General features: G+C 37.5%; 1 protein-coding gene across 10 annotated transcripts in view; it reads left to right on the top strand.

Moving 5' to 3' along the window:
• The window catches only part of MAP3K4 (mitogen-activated protein kinase kinase kinase 4), a 154,248-nt gene that overhangs the window by 99,284 nt on the left and 38,210 nt on the right, over positions 1 to 16,754 (top strand). For all 10 annotated transcript variants that reach the window (XM_082404517.1, XM_082404518.1, XM_082404519.1 and 7 more), the window contains exons 4-5: positions 10,350 to 10,592; positions 13,256 to 13,402. In XM_082404517.1, the coding sequence (XP_082260643.1) occupies positions 10,350 to 10,592; positions 13,256 to 13,402 (390 nt within the window). The remainder of the gene's footprint in view (positions 1 to 10,349; positions 10,593 to 13,255; positions 13,403 to 16,754) is intronic.

Below are 16,754 nucleotides of genomic sequence, written 5' to 3'. Positions count from 1 at the left end.
TTTTCCATGGTAGCTGTACCAGTTTACATTCCCACCAACATACATGAACTTTTTAATTGAATAAGTGGCAAGATAACAAGCACATGCTTCCTCATTTGCCTATAGGTTTTTTGTTTTCTTGAAGGAAGCATACTTAACGTGAGGCAAAATAGGAAGTTGTACCATATTATTTTTGACTGCAGTGAGCCAGCTGACTCAAACTTGATGTAAGATGAAAAAGATGAAAGGTAGAGCAGAACTCTTCAGCTTGCAGCGGGGAACTGGATCCCATGACGACAGCAACAACAAGACTAGTAGCTGGTCTTGAATACTCATATATGGAGTGGGGTTGGTCAGGTAACTTTGTCAAGGTCGCACATCCAGTAAGTGGCAGGGCCAGGATGTGAAACCAGAACTCTCTGTAAAGCCTGCCCTTCATCATTACAGTATTCTGCCTCCCCAAGTTATATTTTGTCCCACACAGTGCTTTAAATATTTTTTGACTTAGTAGCTAACATTTAAAAAAATAGAAGATTTCACATGAAAATCCTGATTTTTGTTTTCCTTGAGATACTGGGAGGTCTGTTCACAGTGGGCCCCATCCCCACGTGGTAGCACCTGGTGTGCTCGCTCCAGCTTTGCACGGTGCCCGTGATGTCTTACTCTCTTCCCGTCACCCGCCCTTGCGCACTCATTTACAGCCCCACCAGGCCCTGTAGGCGATATGACCCCCAGTATAGAAGTATAGAAACTAACTTTTGAAGGGTAACATAAAGACTGTTTTGATCTCATCCGTCATTTTATAAAACAATTTGCTTTCTTTTGTTTTACTCATTTCTTGAAGTATATAAGGAAACAAAGTTGCTGTTTATCCTGTACCTCTGCTCAGAGTAATCATTTGGTTTATATCTTCTAAACCTTTTTGTGCTTATGTAAATATATATCTTTGGTATATAATGCAGATAATTTTTTTTCCAAAAAACCCCCATGTGATAATGCTGTATTTATTCCATGACTGGTGGGTACCCCCCTCCCCCCATATATTCTCTGCTTTGGATCTGTCCATATTGGTGTGTGTCACTCTACCTCAATTCCGTTTGAGAACTACATGCTATTCCATTACGTGAGTGTTAACATCACTTATTTAACTATTTCACTCTTTTTTTTAATTCTACCCTCTGCCTCTGGCAACCATCAATCTGTTTTCTGTATCTGTGAGTTCATTTTTTGTTTATTTTTTATTTCATATATAAGTGAGATCATACAGTATTTATCTTTCTCTTTCTGACTTATTTCACTTAGCATGACACCCTTCAGGTCCATCCATGTTGTCACAAATGGCAAGATTTCCTTCTTTTTTATGGCTGAATAATATTCGTGTGTGTGTGTGTGTGTGTGTGTGTGTGTGTGTGTGTGTGTGTGTGTGTACATACCACATTTTCTTTATCCATTCATTCCTCATTGGGCACTTAGGTTGCTTCCATGTCTTGGCTGTTGTAAATAGTGCTGCAGTCAACATGGGGGTGCACATAACTTTTTGAGTTAGTGTTTTCATTTCCTTCAGATAAATAACCATTTCTTTGAGATAAATAACCAGGAGTGGGATTGCTAGATCATATGGTAATTCTATTTTTAATTTTTTAAGGAACTGCCATACTATTTTCCATAGTGGCAGTACCAGTTTACATTCCTACCAACAGTGCACAAGGGTTCCTTTTTCTCTGTATCCTCTTTAACACTTGTTATTTCTTGTTTTTTTGATCATAACCATTTTAACAGGTGTGAGGTGATATGTCATTGTGGTTTTGATTTGCATTTCCCCCATGATTATAACCATTTCACTCTGAATGGACACTTATATGGTTATAAAAAATAAAACCACAAATATTCTTGTACATACCCCTTTATGAACATAGTCTGTTCTTCTTGTAAGAACGGTTAGTTAAAATGGAATTGTTAGGTTATAGGATATGCACATTTAAATCTTTCCTAGACAGTGCCAGATTGCTCCCCAAAAAGGTTGTAGTACTAATGTGTGCTTTCCCCCACAGTGTAGGAGAAATCCCATTTTCCCTCATTTTTGCAGCCATAATCAGGGAAATCTATAATTTCATTTTTATCTTTAACTTCCCTCATTTTTAGTGACATTGAGTTTGTTGTCATGTTTATTGCCCACTGACGTTTCTTTGAATTTTCTTTCATTTGTTGTGTTCATTTTCTGTTTTTTAAAATTATTGATCTGTTGGAACTATTTATGTTTTATGTATATTATTCATTTTTCTATTATGGCTGTAAATATTTTCTTCCGAACTGTCTTTTAACTTCATGATGCTTTTCACTGGAAAGAATTTAAAAACTTTTTATGTAGTCATACTGTTTTATGGTCACCTTATTTTATGTGTACTCCAAGATTATAAAAAATTTCTCCTATATATTTTGCTTATTCTTTTTACATAGTTAAAACAATTTTGTTACGGAAAATATTAAACGTATGCCAAACAAACAATAACACTATGAACCTACTCAAATCTGTATTCCAGCATCATGGTTATTAAACCGTGGCTAGTACCTACTACCATTTGACACCTTCCTCTATCACTTTGAAGAAAATCTCAGATATCATCATATTTTATCCTTAAATATTTCAGTATATTTCTCTGAAAGACGAGGGCAAGTTTTATAAATATACCACGATACCATTATCACACCTAAAGAAATAGCAAAAACTTCTTGATATCATCAGATTTCAGGCTCATGTTCATATTTCTACTGTACATTACTGTCATGGTTTTTTAAAAAAATATTTTACAGCTTGAATCAGTTTGCAAGTAATGTCTACACATGGTAATTGTTCATTATATTTTTTAAGTCTTTTTAAATCTGTAGGTCCCCCTCCCTTTTTTGCCATATATTGATATTTATTGAAGAAGTTGGGTCCTTCATTCTGTAGAGTCTCCCCCAGTCTGAATTTTGATGATTGTACCTCCAATTGATCTTTTACAATGTTTCTTTTTTCTCTGTGTTCTCTGTGAATTAACTGTATGATCTGGTGGCCTAATCAGAGTCAGGATCTTGATTGATTTGTTAATTGGTTAACACTACTTCATTAGGACACATGTAATGTCTGACTGTCTATTTGAGACAGTAGTGGTTGATGATCATTGCCTAGATCTCTTAATTCATTAAAGATTGAAAAGCGATGATATTCTAATTCTCTCATTTCTTCTTCTTTACTAGTAGCTTTATTAATTAGATATTGCTTTAAAGAGAAACTGTCCTCATCCATTATTTGGTAACCCAGTGAAATAACTGAACAGAAATGGCAGGATGAATATGCTTGATTCTTTCCCTTTTACTTATCATCTTTCAAAGTAAATGAGTTGATTTATTGGTGACCAACTAATGTTTTTTTATTAATATTTGAACTCATGAATTGAAACATATTTATGTTTCAATTCACTGACTTCATTATTGTAATCCATTGAAGTAATTATGGTAACTGATATTCACATTGTCCCATCTTTGGCCAATGGGAACGTATTCAAGTTGGCTTAAGTCCTTATTTCACGACCCTAGTGAATAGTCTTTGATATCTGATATAACAAGCTGTTTTAGGCTTATATTGTACATTTACTCCAGGTTGGGAATCTGGTGTATCTTCAAGGAACCCTCATTCCTTTTATTGGGAAATAGTATTTCAGGACCACAATCTGGGCACCAGCATTGCTCACTGGAACTGAAATTGTCCTTGTTTTAGTTCTTTTCAGTCGTCAGAAGAACACGCGCACAATATATATAATAAGTGCATACTGATAGTAACAGTTCAAATTCAGGATTTCAGATTTTTACTTAATCTCTTCTGACTTTTCTTTTACACTGAAAATTACCAGGAATGATAGCATTCGAGTGTCATACACATTCCAAAGTACACTCACAGTAATCTCAGAATAACACCATCAACAATGTGGTTACTGAAAAACAGTTTAAGATTTTTTCCCCCATCCTTAAGGTGGTACAACCCTTTAGGGATATAACATCAAATTACAGTGTTTTAAAGACACTCGAATGATTCTTCTCATGGTTATGCCACTAATTAGACATACAGTTAGATCCTCTTCTTTTTTGTTGTTGTATATTTGAAATAACAGCTTTATGAGACAATTCACATACCATGAAATTCATGATTTTTAAAGTGTTCGGTTCAGAAGTTTTTACACTATATTCAGAGTTGTGCAACCATTACTGGTGTCTCATTTTAGAACATTTTCATAACCCCTAAAATAAGCCCTGTACCCTTTAGCTGTCACCTCCACAATCCCTCTATCACCTTCAGCCCTAAGCAACTGCTTATCTACTTTCTGTTTCTTTGTATTTGCCTATTCTGGACATTTCATATAAATGGAATCATACATGTGGTCTTTTGTGACTGGCTTCTTTCATTTAGCATAATGTATTCAAGGTTCATCTTTATTATCATATGTATTAGTGCTTCATTCCTTTTTATGGCTGAATAATATTACATTGTATGGAAATACCATACATTTTGTTTATCCACTCATAGATTCTTTTAATTTAATTTTTTATTTTTAGGTGTTGCTTTTTAAATTTAATTTTTGCAAAAATTATGTAAAATACTTGGTTTTAAGAGAAAAATCTGTGGAATAATATATTTTTAAAGAAGCCTGGTTTCTCTGATAGGGATAGTTAAGCTGTAAAAAAATTGTTTTATTCTAACATGTTTTTAATATAAAGCTTGTGTATGCAATTTTCTTTCCTTATTTATTTTTAATATATGACAGGCTTATTTTTATCCCTTAAGGTTATCATTGTTTCATTGTCTTTATGTAATGCACTTAGTGTCTCTCCCACCCCCCCCATTTTTTGGTTATTTGTTGGTTCCCCGCTGTGAGGTATATTATAATTATCCTTTTCTTTTTTTAACTCAGGTTCTCATTTGAAGTAATTTTCTTTTATTTCCAATGAAATGCTAAGACGTTTCATATGCCCTCCCTTCCTCCCCAGATTTTGATAATTGTGGTATATCTACCTCGTTAGGTCATGTAACCGTTATTGACAGTACTTTCTCCCTTACAGTTATCACTTAACCTAGTCTTAGTTCTACAGTAGTGGGTGGGTGGGTGGATGGTGGATGGATGGGTGGATGGTGGATGGATGGGTGGATGGATAGATAGAGATTTAGATTTAGATACATAGTTTTGGTCTTTTGTTTTAAGGCTCCTTTTTAGATCTCATATCAGAGTCCCTTGAGTCATTGTGGTTGGGTGACACTAGTTCCCTAGCAGATTCCTCAGTAAGGGCTCATGAAAACTGTGTTTCATGAGTTCTTGGATTTTCCTAACAGTTGCAACATATATACCTGAAAGTCTGTTTGGCTGGCCATAAAATATTTGGCTTATATTTTTTTCCCCGAATAAATTTAGTATATGTTATCCACTGTCTTTTGCCATGAAGCATTGAGATTGCAAAGTCTGATGACAATATGATTTTTGTGTTTCCACTTAAAAGAACCTTGGTTTATTTATTTAATTAATTTACTTATAACCTGGATACCTAAAAGATTGTCTTTCTTTAAATTCCAGTAGTTTTACTTGGTGCTGGTTTTTCCACATTGATATTTTTGAATACATGATGTCCTTTCAATATATAGTTTCAGGGTTTGGTTTTGTTTTTATCTTTTTTTTTTTTTTTGATTCAAGTGAATTTCTTTATGTTTTAATTTTTTCTGTTTCATTGGTTTGGTTTTCTTCTCTGGGAACCCCTACTGTATGTATTCTGGATCTACTTTGCCTATCTTCTCTTTCACTTCATTTCAAATCTTTTCTTTTTTTTAAATAAAATTTTCCTCCTCATATTTCTGTGAAGGCATTATCTCTTTTGTTTATTTGCTCTGTGTTCCATCTAGTTTTTTATTTTTGAAATGATTTACAATTTTTGAAGAATTATTTTCTGAGTTCTTTCACTTGGTTTGTGAGTGTTTCTAATTCAAATTTGTGTCATTCTTTTATATTTTCTAAGATTTTAAAAATTTCTTTTAGCATGTTTTGAGAATCAGGTCACTGTCTCATCTGCTTAGTGGGCATGTCTTTCTGGCATGCGTTCATTGTCTGTAGGGTTATTCTGCTCCTTATTCTCTCTCAATTCTCTCTCACAGTTATTTCCTTAAAATAACCATGTATTGGATTCTAACACAATCCTTTTTTCTTGTTCATTTTTAAACATGATATTTGTTTTTATGAACTTTAAAAAAAGAGAGAGTTAGGAAAGCGTTTAAGTTTATGCTTTAAGCTCTCTCTTCTGAATTGGTAAGTAATACATCTCTTCTTTTTTGAGGTCTCCTGGCTGTGTTCCTCTCCCCCTGTTTCTGGCCCTTCTCTTTCCTTTACCTCTGTTGTCCTTTACTGGTCAGTTGGATTTCACCCCCAGCAGTTTCTTCTGGGTATGGAGCTTTGTCCTGGAAGGAAATTTTGGCTGAGAGTTTCAAGAGTTTTGGGGGTGTAAACCACTTCAGCCCCTTCAGACCTTATTGCCCACCCATTGACTTCACTTAGGAATTGGTGCCACAATCATTCCCAATGTCAGGAAGCCCTCAAATAGAAGCAGTGAGTTTTCTATTGAGTATTCATTGGTAATTTTGGAATTTGTCCCTTTAGCCCCATCAGACACTCCGTTAATCCCCTCTGTTTCCCCTGTACAAATGCTGATAGGGATCTGGGGTACTGGTTGGGTGTGGCGTGTGGGTATGAGGTATCACATGGGTCCAGGGACTATCTGTTTCCCTCCCCCTTTCTATTTTGGGGTTCATGAAGTTACCTTTCACCTAGTTGTCTCATGGAGTTTTGATTTTGTTGTCTTAGTCGTTCTGTCCTTGTGGGGAAACTAAGGGAAATTGAAATCCTACTGTCATCACTGTCTTTTCAGAAATCTTTTTATCATGTTGACCTGTCAAATTGCCACTACTTGATCATTTTTGATTGACTAAAATGGTAATTTTATATGGTTTAACCTAAGGTATAGCTCTGTGTTTAGGTTCTAAAACATTTAGAATCTCTTTTTCAAAATATATAGGTTCAACATATATTTTTGTATTTACATTAATACTTAGAGTCGGCCCTCCATATCCACTGGCTCCTCATTTGTGGATTCAGTCAACCACAGATCAAATTGAAATCCATGGATGCGACCCCGCAGATACTGAGGGCCGGCTATACTGTGCCATTTTATGTAAGGGGTTTTAGTATCAGCAGGGGGTCCCGAAACTAATCCCCCATGGACGTTGAGGTATGACTGTACTTTTAGTTGCTCATAACAGGCAAAAATTTCTAAAAGAGCCATGTAATTAAAAAAATGATTAATTGCAATAACGTGAGGTTGGGATTCCCTGGTGGCACAGTGGTTAAGAATCCGCCTGCCAATGCAGGGGACACGGGTTCGAGCCCTGGTCTGGGAAGATCCCACATGTGCAGAGTAACTAAGCCCATGCGCCACAACTACTGAGCCTGCGCTGTAGAGCCCACAAGCTGCAACTGCTGAGCCCATGTGCCACAACTACTGAAGCCCACGCGCCTAGAGCCCGTGCTCCACAACAAGAGAAGCCACCGCAATGAGAAGCCTGCACACCGCAACGAAGAGTAGCCCCCCACTCGCCGCAACTAGAGAAAGCCCACACGCAGCAACGAAGACCCAATGCAGCCAAAAATTAATTAATTAATTAATTAAAAATATAATGTGAGGCATAAGTGTGTAGGGTAAGGGAAGGATGTATTTATTCTTTATTTAATTCCCTAAAATGCTCATTGGATTATCTGTTATTTTTCAACTTCTTGAACTGCCTGCCTTTTTTATATTCTGAATTATTGTAGGTAATTGGATATATTTCTCTGCTCTGTTGCTCTGTTTATTACTGTGCCAGAACTTTTCTGTTTTAAATACAGTAGGTTTACTAGTAAGGTTTGGCATTGTGTAGGGCAGTTCTTCCCATACATTCTTTCTTTTCAAAAGTTTCTGGGCTGTTTTTATTTTTGTACATTACTTTCTTACACCTGAACTTTATTTAATGAATTTATTAACCCACACAAGATGCCATTGCGATTATGATTGTAATTACATTGAGTTTTTATTAATGTCCCTACATTATGGAATCTTTTCAGTTTGATTGGATTGTTCAGGGATTTTATACTACATTTAATACTATATTTCTCACTGGAATGAAAGAATAACAAATAGGCCATTCTTGCACCTTATTACCCCTTTCCTCTCTCCCTGTGTTTTATTAAAATAATTGGGAGTTTAGGATCCAGGTTTTTCCTCACAGTATGCTTTTTTATTTTTTTCAGTTTCCAGTATTCCTTGCTAAAACTTGAATTATAGTCCTTAACCAAGTTATCACCATGGAGTTGTATCTGCCTGTATACGTTCTTCGAGATTCATGGCTTCTCATTTCCTTGGGCATTTTTCTTTTTCTATCTTGAGATCTTTATTCTGATCCAATTTTCATTTGACCAGACTCTCCTGTTCTTCCTCAGGTAGTTTTTTAGAGAAGGTAAATGAATTGTACTTTGGGTTCTTCCCCATTCAAAGAGGTTTTTTCCCCTTCTTCTTTACACATTAGTGATATCTTGACTGTGCAAAAAGCTCTCTTCCACCTCTTCCTTTTGTTCTTTCTGGAACTCCTATTATTCTTCTGTTACAGCTCCTAGGTCTGCTCTCCATTTCTCTTATTTTTCACTCAAAATTTCTATTCCTTTTTCTTTTGCTCTGGGTTATAGTGATCATTTCTGCAGTTAATTTCTAAATTATTATTCAGACTTTGACAGCATTCATTCTATTTTCACTCCCTTTATGGAATTTATTTCAGAAATCTTGGTCTTTTTTTTTTTTTTTTCCAGAGGACTTTAATGAGATCTTGCATTAGAGTATTTTTGTCGTTGTCTCCTGTGTCCTACATTCAATCACCGTCAGCTTTTCTGATTCTTCACGTTGGTGTCCCTAGTTAAAACTGCTGTCCCCTCTTCCATGCTCAGGAGTTTTTTAATGTCTGCTCCTCTTTGTCCGGATGGGGATTGACGCCCCAGGCAACACCAGCAGGAATGTGTCTCCTCAGCAGCTGTGTAGGCCGACGTAGCTGCTGGTTCCCCAGGCAGTGTTGTCTTGCAGTTGTTGAGAAGGAGGGATTGTCCCTTCCCAGTGAGCCTGAAGCAGGTGGGTCAACAGGCTGGAACTACAGAGAATGCCGAAAGAATTCTTTAGAATTTTATCCTAGAAAGCTTGCTGAATTCTGTAGAGCTCTAAATAAATATTTTATCTGATGTCGTTCTCCACACCAGAAGAAACAAGCATTTATACTGCCTAAAGCTTTTAAACAGACATGTCTTAACCCTGACCACATTTATCACAAGTAACCATTTTAAAAATTATGCAGCTATTTTAGAAATTCTTGCCTGTTATGGGAAACTAAAGTATGTATTAATTTAAATGCAGAAATATGTGTTGAACATAAAAGAATGTGAGTGGGGGAGACCAGTTAAGAGTTCACTCAATGACAGCACAGATATGAGTGACATTTGGAGGCACAATAACTAAATTGGTGATGTTTTAAACTGAAGAAAAGTTGAGATTTTCAAATTTTGATGGCTTCAGTTTTCTCAGTAGAAGGAGAAGGCAAGACCTTTGAATGATTGGTCAGGATGATGTTGCCAGAGTTTTAAGAACACTGAGAAATCTCCAAATCTGCCTTTTTATGGGGAAAAGCATAAGGAGTTTGATGGGGATGACTGTGTGAGCAACAGTAGGATTCCTAGAAAACATCAAAAAACATATATTTGAGTGGGACCAGCCAGGTTAATTTTATGAATTTTTCTCTTTCAGCCTCCTTTGGTATAGCTCAGGAAAACAAATGGACAAAACACTTGGTTAAACCCACTAGTTTTTATGCTTACACAAATGGCTACCTGGTTTTGTAATCTTTTCTCAAATTTAATAATTCTCTGGTTTTGTCCGTCTAGAGATAGTTGTGAATAATACTGTGTATAGCCTTAAAACTAAATGCTCCGATTATTTTAAGTATGATGAACAAAATGTATGATGAAAAAGGTGAACTTGGTTCTTTTTCTACTATATTTTTTTGATAAAAATATTACAATTTCATTTTAGTTCTTGTTATGGTTTTCTAATACTTTTAGAGCTTTTTAGGTCTCAGTTGAAAATGGTGAATTATTCTAAAGATTATTTTTCCTGTAAAATTATGATTTTTATAGGTTTGTCAGCAAACTATAGAGAATAATAGTTTATAACTACAACTGTAGGAAGTTCTCCTGGATGCTCTTTTAAGCTTTGTTGAATTTGTGTTACAGTTTTCTGAATTTCCGGATCCCATGTGGGGTTCTGATTATGTGCAGTTGTCCAGGACGCCGCCTTCCTCGGAGCAGAAGTGCAGCACTGTCTCTTGGGATGAACTGAAGTCCATGGATTTACCCTCATTCGAACCTGCCTTCTTAGTCCTCTGTCGAGTCCTTCTGAACGTCATACATGAATGTCTCAAGTTAAGGTTGGAACAGAGACCTGCTGGAGAACCATCTCTCTTGAGTATTAAGCAGGTTTGTTTCAAAGACTGTTTAAAAATATTGAACATTTATTATATTTTTCTACAGGCTCAGCATTTTTATTTTTAGGATTTTCCCCCTAATTGTTGCAAATAGTGAAAATGAGTGTATGCTAGTGTTTTTAAGCTGCTCTGTTTAGGGTAATTTAAAATGTTCTTTTTTCCATGCATTCTTCAAAGATGAGATGATGATTCCACCTGTCTATCTTCCACTTCCTCATTCTAAAAGGTTATGAAAGTGTGGTGCTGATATGACCCTCTATGTCCTATTACCATCAGTCTTTGAAGACTGGAAGCTTAAAATTCATTCATAAGAGATAGCTTAAATTCTTAAATTTTTTTTTTTGTTGTTATGTAAGCAGGTAAATGCCTGCAGTATGTAGGGGTGGGATGTGTTTGGACATTTTGCTTGCTCAGGCACTTGTATGGTTTAAGCAACAATGACAACTTCTGCTTTCTTAATTATTATTAATTTTGGGCGGGATTTTCTAGTGAGTTTGCTACTCCAAGGGTAACAGAGGAATGGTTAGAAGCAGTTGTATCTACCAGAGTGTGTGCTGAAGAGCGTTTATATTTATGCCTTATGATACGACCGTATTGACATTCACTATATAAAATAACCATTTCAAATTTTGGTGAAAAACAGTTACTGTGTTTTTTGTGGACTGTGCTTGTCCGTCCGCATGGAGTTTGAAGGGCTGGGGGCTCCTAGGCTCTGAATGGCAGGATGGGCAGAGGGGATGAGTGCAAGCTGGAGGACAGGCGGTGCGAGAGGTACGAAATAGGACTTGACGTTGTTTGTGTAATTAGGTGAGGAGCCGGGCGACTAATGGAACTGGAGGTGGAGTCCTGCGCCTCACCATTATCGCTTCGGTTCCCATCCAGCACAGCCCAAGCTCTGCGTCCACCTTCGCTCTACTTCCTTCTCACCAGCTTGGTTCTCGTTACTCGCCTGCTATCCACTTGGGCCACACTTTTCACTTGTCCTCCATGTTGCAGCGGTTATTTAGGAAGTTTTGGTGAAATACTTACCTCCCCTCCCCACAAAACAAATACATACTTCAGGAATATAAGCTGCTGAAACAAGGGGAAGTGTACCTTTTACTAACGGGGCTGTTGTGAGGATTAAACAGTAATTTATGTTAAAACATTTTGAAAAGTAAAAAACCAATACTTAGATTAAGATAGCATTACTAGAGTAAAAATAAAATAGAAATTTTGGCTTTAATGCATTCAGATTGAGTTGTAAGCACCTAAGTGACATCTTTAACGGAAATTTATGTTAACACTTTTTAATGGATTTAACTCTAGCCATCGCTCTCTTACTGTGGGTAATTATTTTAAAAACATTTTGAAGGGGATCTTCTTGTAAAAGCAATCCATGTTTATTTTAGAAAATTTGAAAAGTACGGAAAATGATAGACAAAAATGGAAGTTATCCTATTATTCTGCCATTCAGAGATAACCACTGTAACATTTTGGTGTATTTCTATCCATTTATTTTTCTGTATGTACATACTTTCTGCACATATAATTTAAAATAAAAAAGAAAGAAAAGAATATGAGTTTTCATCCTTAAATTTTTTTCAGAAATAAGATTTTAAATGGCTGCATTAGTGTTCTACCATATAAGTGCATCATAACTTATTTAATCCCCATTGTTGTTTTGAATAATATTGTGATAAATAAATTTGTATGTAAGTTTTAGTCTGCATCTCTGATTATTGCTTGAGTATAAAACGTAAAAATTAACTAGTGAGTCATACATTTTTAGATTCTAGAAAGTTTGTACCAGTTTACTTTCCCTGTAGCAGCACCGTGGTTCCTTTTGTGTCTTGATAATGTATCTTAAAGCTAGTGCAACTGTGATCTTGTTTCACAGTCCCTGCTGGTTAGAATTTGAGGGCATGAGACCAGCGTGTTATTGATGGAAGGACAGTAAAGGTCCTCTCATTGCACCTTCCCTCCCTTCTCACAGTACCTCCTGGGCCTACACATGGCGGTTTCACTCATCCTTTTGTTTTCTTTCATTTTTTTCCCCCCTTGACTTCTATTTAATTTTATCAGATTAATCTTAGGTTTGTTTGTTCTTGTGATTGAGTGTTTTGATGGTAAAAGCCACAAATCACGGTAGGTAAACTTGGCTAAATTATTACAAAGGCCACCAGACTCTGTGGTGTGTAAGTATATTTGAATCTTTATTATGTTTTTGGTTAAAAATGACCAGTCTCATGAGGAAATTTTTCTCTTGTATCCCTTGTCTTATAATGTAAACTAGTAGAAAAATAGATCTTTTTCTGTAGAATTTATTTTCTATAAAAATTTATGTGTAGAACAATGTATTTTAGCAAATCAGTTTTCTGCCTGTATATTTTTCTTTGTGTATTCATGCTATACTGTTAAATACTTTTTTTTTTTTTTTTTTTTACTGTTAAATACTTTTGTCTTCACTGATTTATTTTAATGATTCAGTTGAGATTACTGAGATATTTATGTGAAATGAACTGACAAAGACTCTGGAAAATATTTTAGGGTTTTCAGAGGCAAGGTTCTCTTTTCCTGAGCTTTTTGAGGATTTACGTGGAAAATGTGTGAAAACCGACAAATAATCTGGTGAGAATGTGTGAAATGGTAGAACTTGTGCCTGTTGTCTTGCAGCTGGTGAGAGAGTGTAAGGAGGTGCTGAAGGGTGGCCTTCTGATGAAGCAGTACTACCAGTTCATGCTGCACGAGGTCCTGGACCACCTGGAGGAGACCGACTGCAACATCGACGCCTTCGAGGAGGATCTGCACAAGATGCTGATGGTCAGGAGAGTGGGGAGAGACGTCTGACTTGCGTGTCTTCTCGCACACGCCGTGCTTGCCTGTGCTCTTCTGGCCTCTGTACTTCTGCTGCTGTTATTCCTTCCTGCTCACAATGTCTTCTCTCCTCCTTATCTGCCCACTGAAGATTTACTTTCGAGTTTTGTCTGACAGTTTTCACCTTTCATGTGCACCTATCTATACCTTCTCTGAACTCTTACAGGGTTCTAATTATAACCACACTATTTCATACTTAGCGATGTACCACCTGTCTGTCCTCAGGTTTCCCTAATTAGGCTGAAAGCTGCACAAGCCAGGGGCTGTGATTGAAGTGCTTTTGTCTTCTGTAAGGTTTGGTAGAGTGTTAGTAAATCCATGTTAGAGGCATTAGGGTATATGCACAGACGATTACTTAGTGTGGCAGGTTGATGAAATAATATAGGAAACAGCAAAGCTTGTAGGCATATTGTTTTTTGGAATGCTTTCACCCTTGCTTGACATCTCATTGCGTCCTGCCTCAGGATGGCTGCAGCACCTCCAGACACCACCCTCACTTTCTAAAGAGAAAGGCAGAGGGGAAAAGTCTCCTTGCCAGCTAAGTCCAGAGCAGCGAAAGCTCTCCTGGAAGCCCCACCCAACAGATGTCCCCTACATCCTACTGACCAGACCTTTGTGTGGCCTCTTCACTGAAATGGAGGCTGGGAATGCAAAGATTTAGCTTTTCAGCCTCTGTAGTAGAAGGAGAGAAAGAAGAGTGTCGCTGGGGAGGGACTTATATCTGGCATCTTACGAGAAATAATTTTGAGTCTGAAATGATTTCCTAATCGTTTGGGAGAATACATAAAAGACCAGAATGTGTAAAATGTGGCTACATTTTGAAATACTGTATATATTGCTTATGTCAGGAAAGTCTTTATCATTGAAGAGTTATGGTAAAAAACAGCAAGGAAATTAATTTTTCTCTCTGTGGATGATTAAACCAGAAGTTTAAAAGGACAAAATGTGCTTTGCTTTCCAAACTGTCTTAGATGGCTTTACAGAGGCGCACGCCACACCTTTTACCATGTAATCGCTGAGGCAGGAAGGGTGAGATTAGGCAGGAAGGGTGAGAATTAGGCTCTGCCTTCCAGGTCATCCACCTCTAGTGCCCTCGGTGTGCCTGTGAGATGTCGGAAAGCTCAGTTAAGGGAAGTACGTACCAAAATTCTCAGCCAGTTAGAGCTAGAAATGCTTAGGATTTAGTTTTGACTCTGCTACCAATTTTCTGTGTGAGGCATCATCTGCCTTAGTTCACCTCCATAATTTCACAGATGAAGAACTAGAAATTATCAATAGTTTTAAAATTGTGCCCCAAAGTGTGCTAGATGGATTAGTGCAGGGGCATATTTTGCGAACTGGTGGAGCCCAAACAAAGTCAGTGTTTTTGTCAGGAAGGCAGGAGAGCGTGGCCTTCGGAGAGGTGGTCACGCCGTTTACTGCTCCGCCTGCCCTCCTTTAGATGCGGAGGGCCCGTCCACGGCGAGTGAGAGCTGTGGCCTCTTGGGGTGTGAATGGTCAGGAGGCAGCAGGGCATGCCCCCGTAGACGACATACTGCCAGACAGTATCCTATCCTGTAAGCCAGGGAAGACCGCCGAGTGAGAGATGGGTTAAGAGGGCGAGGGGAAGCAGTGATCAGCAAATTATGATGCAGGATATCTGTGACTGAGGGGTCTTTACTCTGTGCTGCATCAGCCTTCTGACTCGAAAAACTGAGGAACTTATGCATGCAGTTACTTCCAAGGAAGTAACTGGTGAGTATTTGTTTGAGCCAGCAAAACCAAATTGAAGCTGTGAGCTTTCTTAGCTCATTTCCCTGGCCCTGGCCTTTAGAAATAACTAAAACAATAAACGTAATATGTGATGTAGGAACATGTGATAGACAGATTGAAGGAACTCACATAAAAAGAACTTAAAAGGAGTGAAAATATGAAAATGATGAACAAGATGTGATAGTTGTAGGAGACACACAAGGGAGAGCTCAGACTTGCACAGTTAGTGTTCCTATAGAAGAATAAAGGACAAAGGAGCAGAAAAGACTCAATTTTCCATTCTAGAGATATTATTGGGTGTCTGCTGTGTGCCAGGTAGGCATCGTGCCTGGTACTGAAGGCTCAGTAAGGAGCATAAACTCCCTCTTGGAGTTTAAGAACGATGGGGAAAATGACTATTAAATAATTGTACAGACATAACATTACAACGGTGAAAAACAGCAAAGGAGAGACACGGGTCTTTTATGCACTCTCACAGTAAGATCTGAGTTCATGTGGCGGTGAGACAAGTCTTTCAGGAAGGGGCAGTTGGAATTTATCTGAAAGTTGCTGTGTGTATTATAATCCAATTTATGTAGTAATAATTTGAAAGCTTACACAAAACAGTACTGTATCTTGTAATTTGTGTAATAACAGATTATTTAAAAAAACATATAAACCAGAAGGGGGCATACTAAATGCGTAATTGTTACCTCTGAGGAGGGAGGAAAGAGAGAAGTGAAGAAAGAACCCAAGGAGAAATTAACTTTGTGATGTATTATTTCTCATCGAAAAAATATCCAAAGCCAATATGACCAAATATTAACATTTGTTCATTCTGGGTATTATTTGTAAAAATATTGTAAAGCCACTTTACTTTTTAGTTAAAAAAAAAAAGAGAGAGATTGAAAGGAACACTTTGCTGACAGAGAAGGAAGCAGATGCAAAGTCTCTGTGATGATGCAGGATAAGGGAAGCAGCTTTGGAACAAAGGTTCCCAGGAAAGCCTTGGGAAGGGACCACTGTGGCTGCAGTTAGAGGAACAGCCTGGGGGGATCCAGAGTCAATGGGAGAAGACCAGGCAGAGACTAGTCTAGAGGTGCACACGCTAGTCCCTGGATTACAGTGGAATAGCATAAATTTAGGAAAAAGCATAAGGCTTCGAAAGAAACGAAGGAAGTGAAGTTGGCCGGACTCAGGGATGGATTGGATATGGGGGAGGTGTCGAGAGTGATTGCTGGCTGTCCAGTTTGTGCAGCAAGATGAATAGTGAAGATGGTAGGTCCAGTGAGAGTTTTTAAAATCGAAGATACCTGAGACCATTGGAAAGCCTTCGGCGTTGATTTTGTTAAGGGAAAGAGATGAAAGAAAATCTCATATGTATATATATATGTAAGAGAAAGGAGAAGACCGATGGTGTCAGTTTCCTCGGGTATCACGAGGAAACGGGTCTCAAAACACAAGTGCTGGGCTTAGCGGGAAGCACAGCTCCTCTACTGTGAAAAAGGGAAGGATGGTAGGTAACAGCATGTAGGTTTCTGTTATTTATTTCCCGACGATGAGAGCT

Source organism: Balaenoptera borealis (genome assembly GCF_965194805.1).
Source record: "Balaenoptera borealis genome assembly, chromosome: 9".
Lineage (NCBI taxonomy): Eukaryota > Metazoa > Chordata > Mammalia > Artiodactyla > Balaenopteridae > Balaenoptera > Balaenoptera borealis.
Note: the sequence above shows the minus strand (reverse complement) of the source record. Positions and strands in the feature narration are given on the sequence as shown.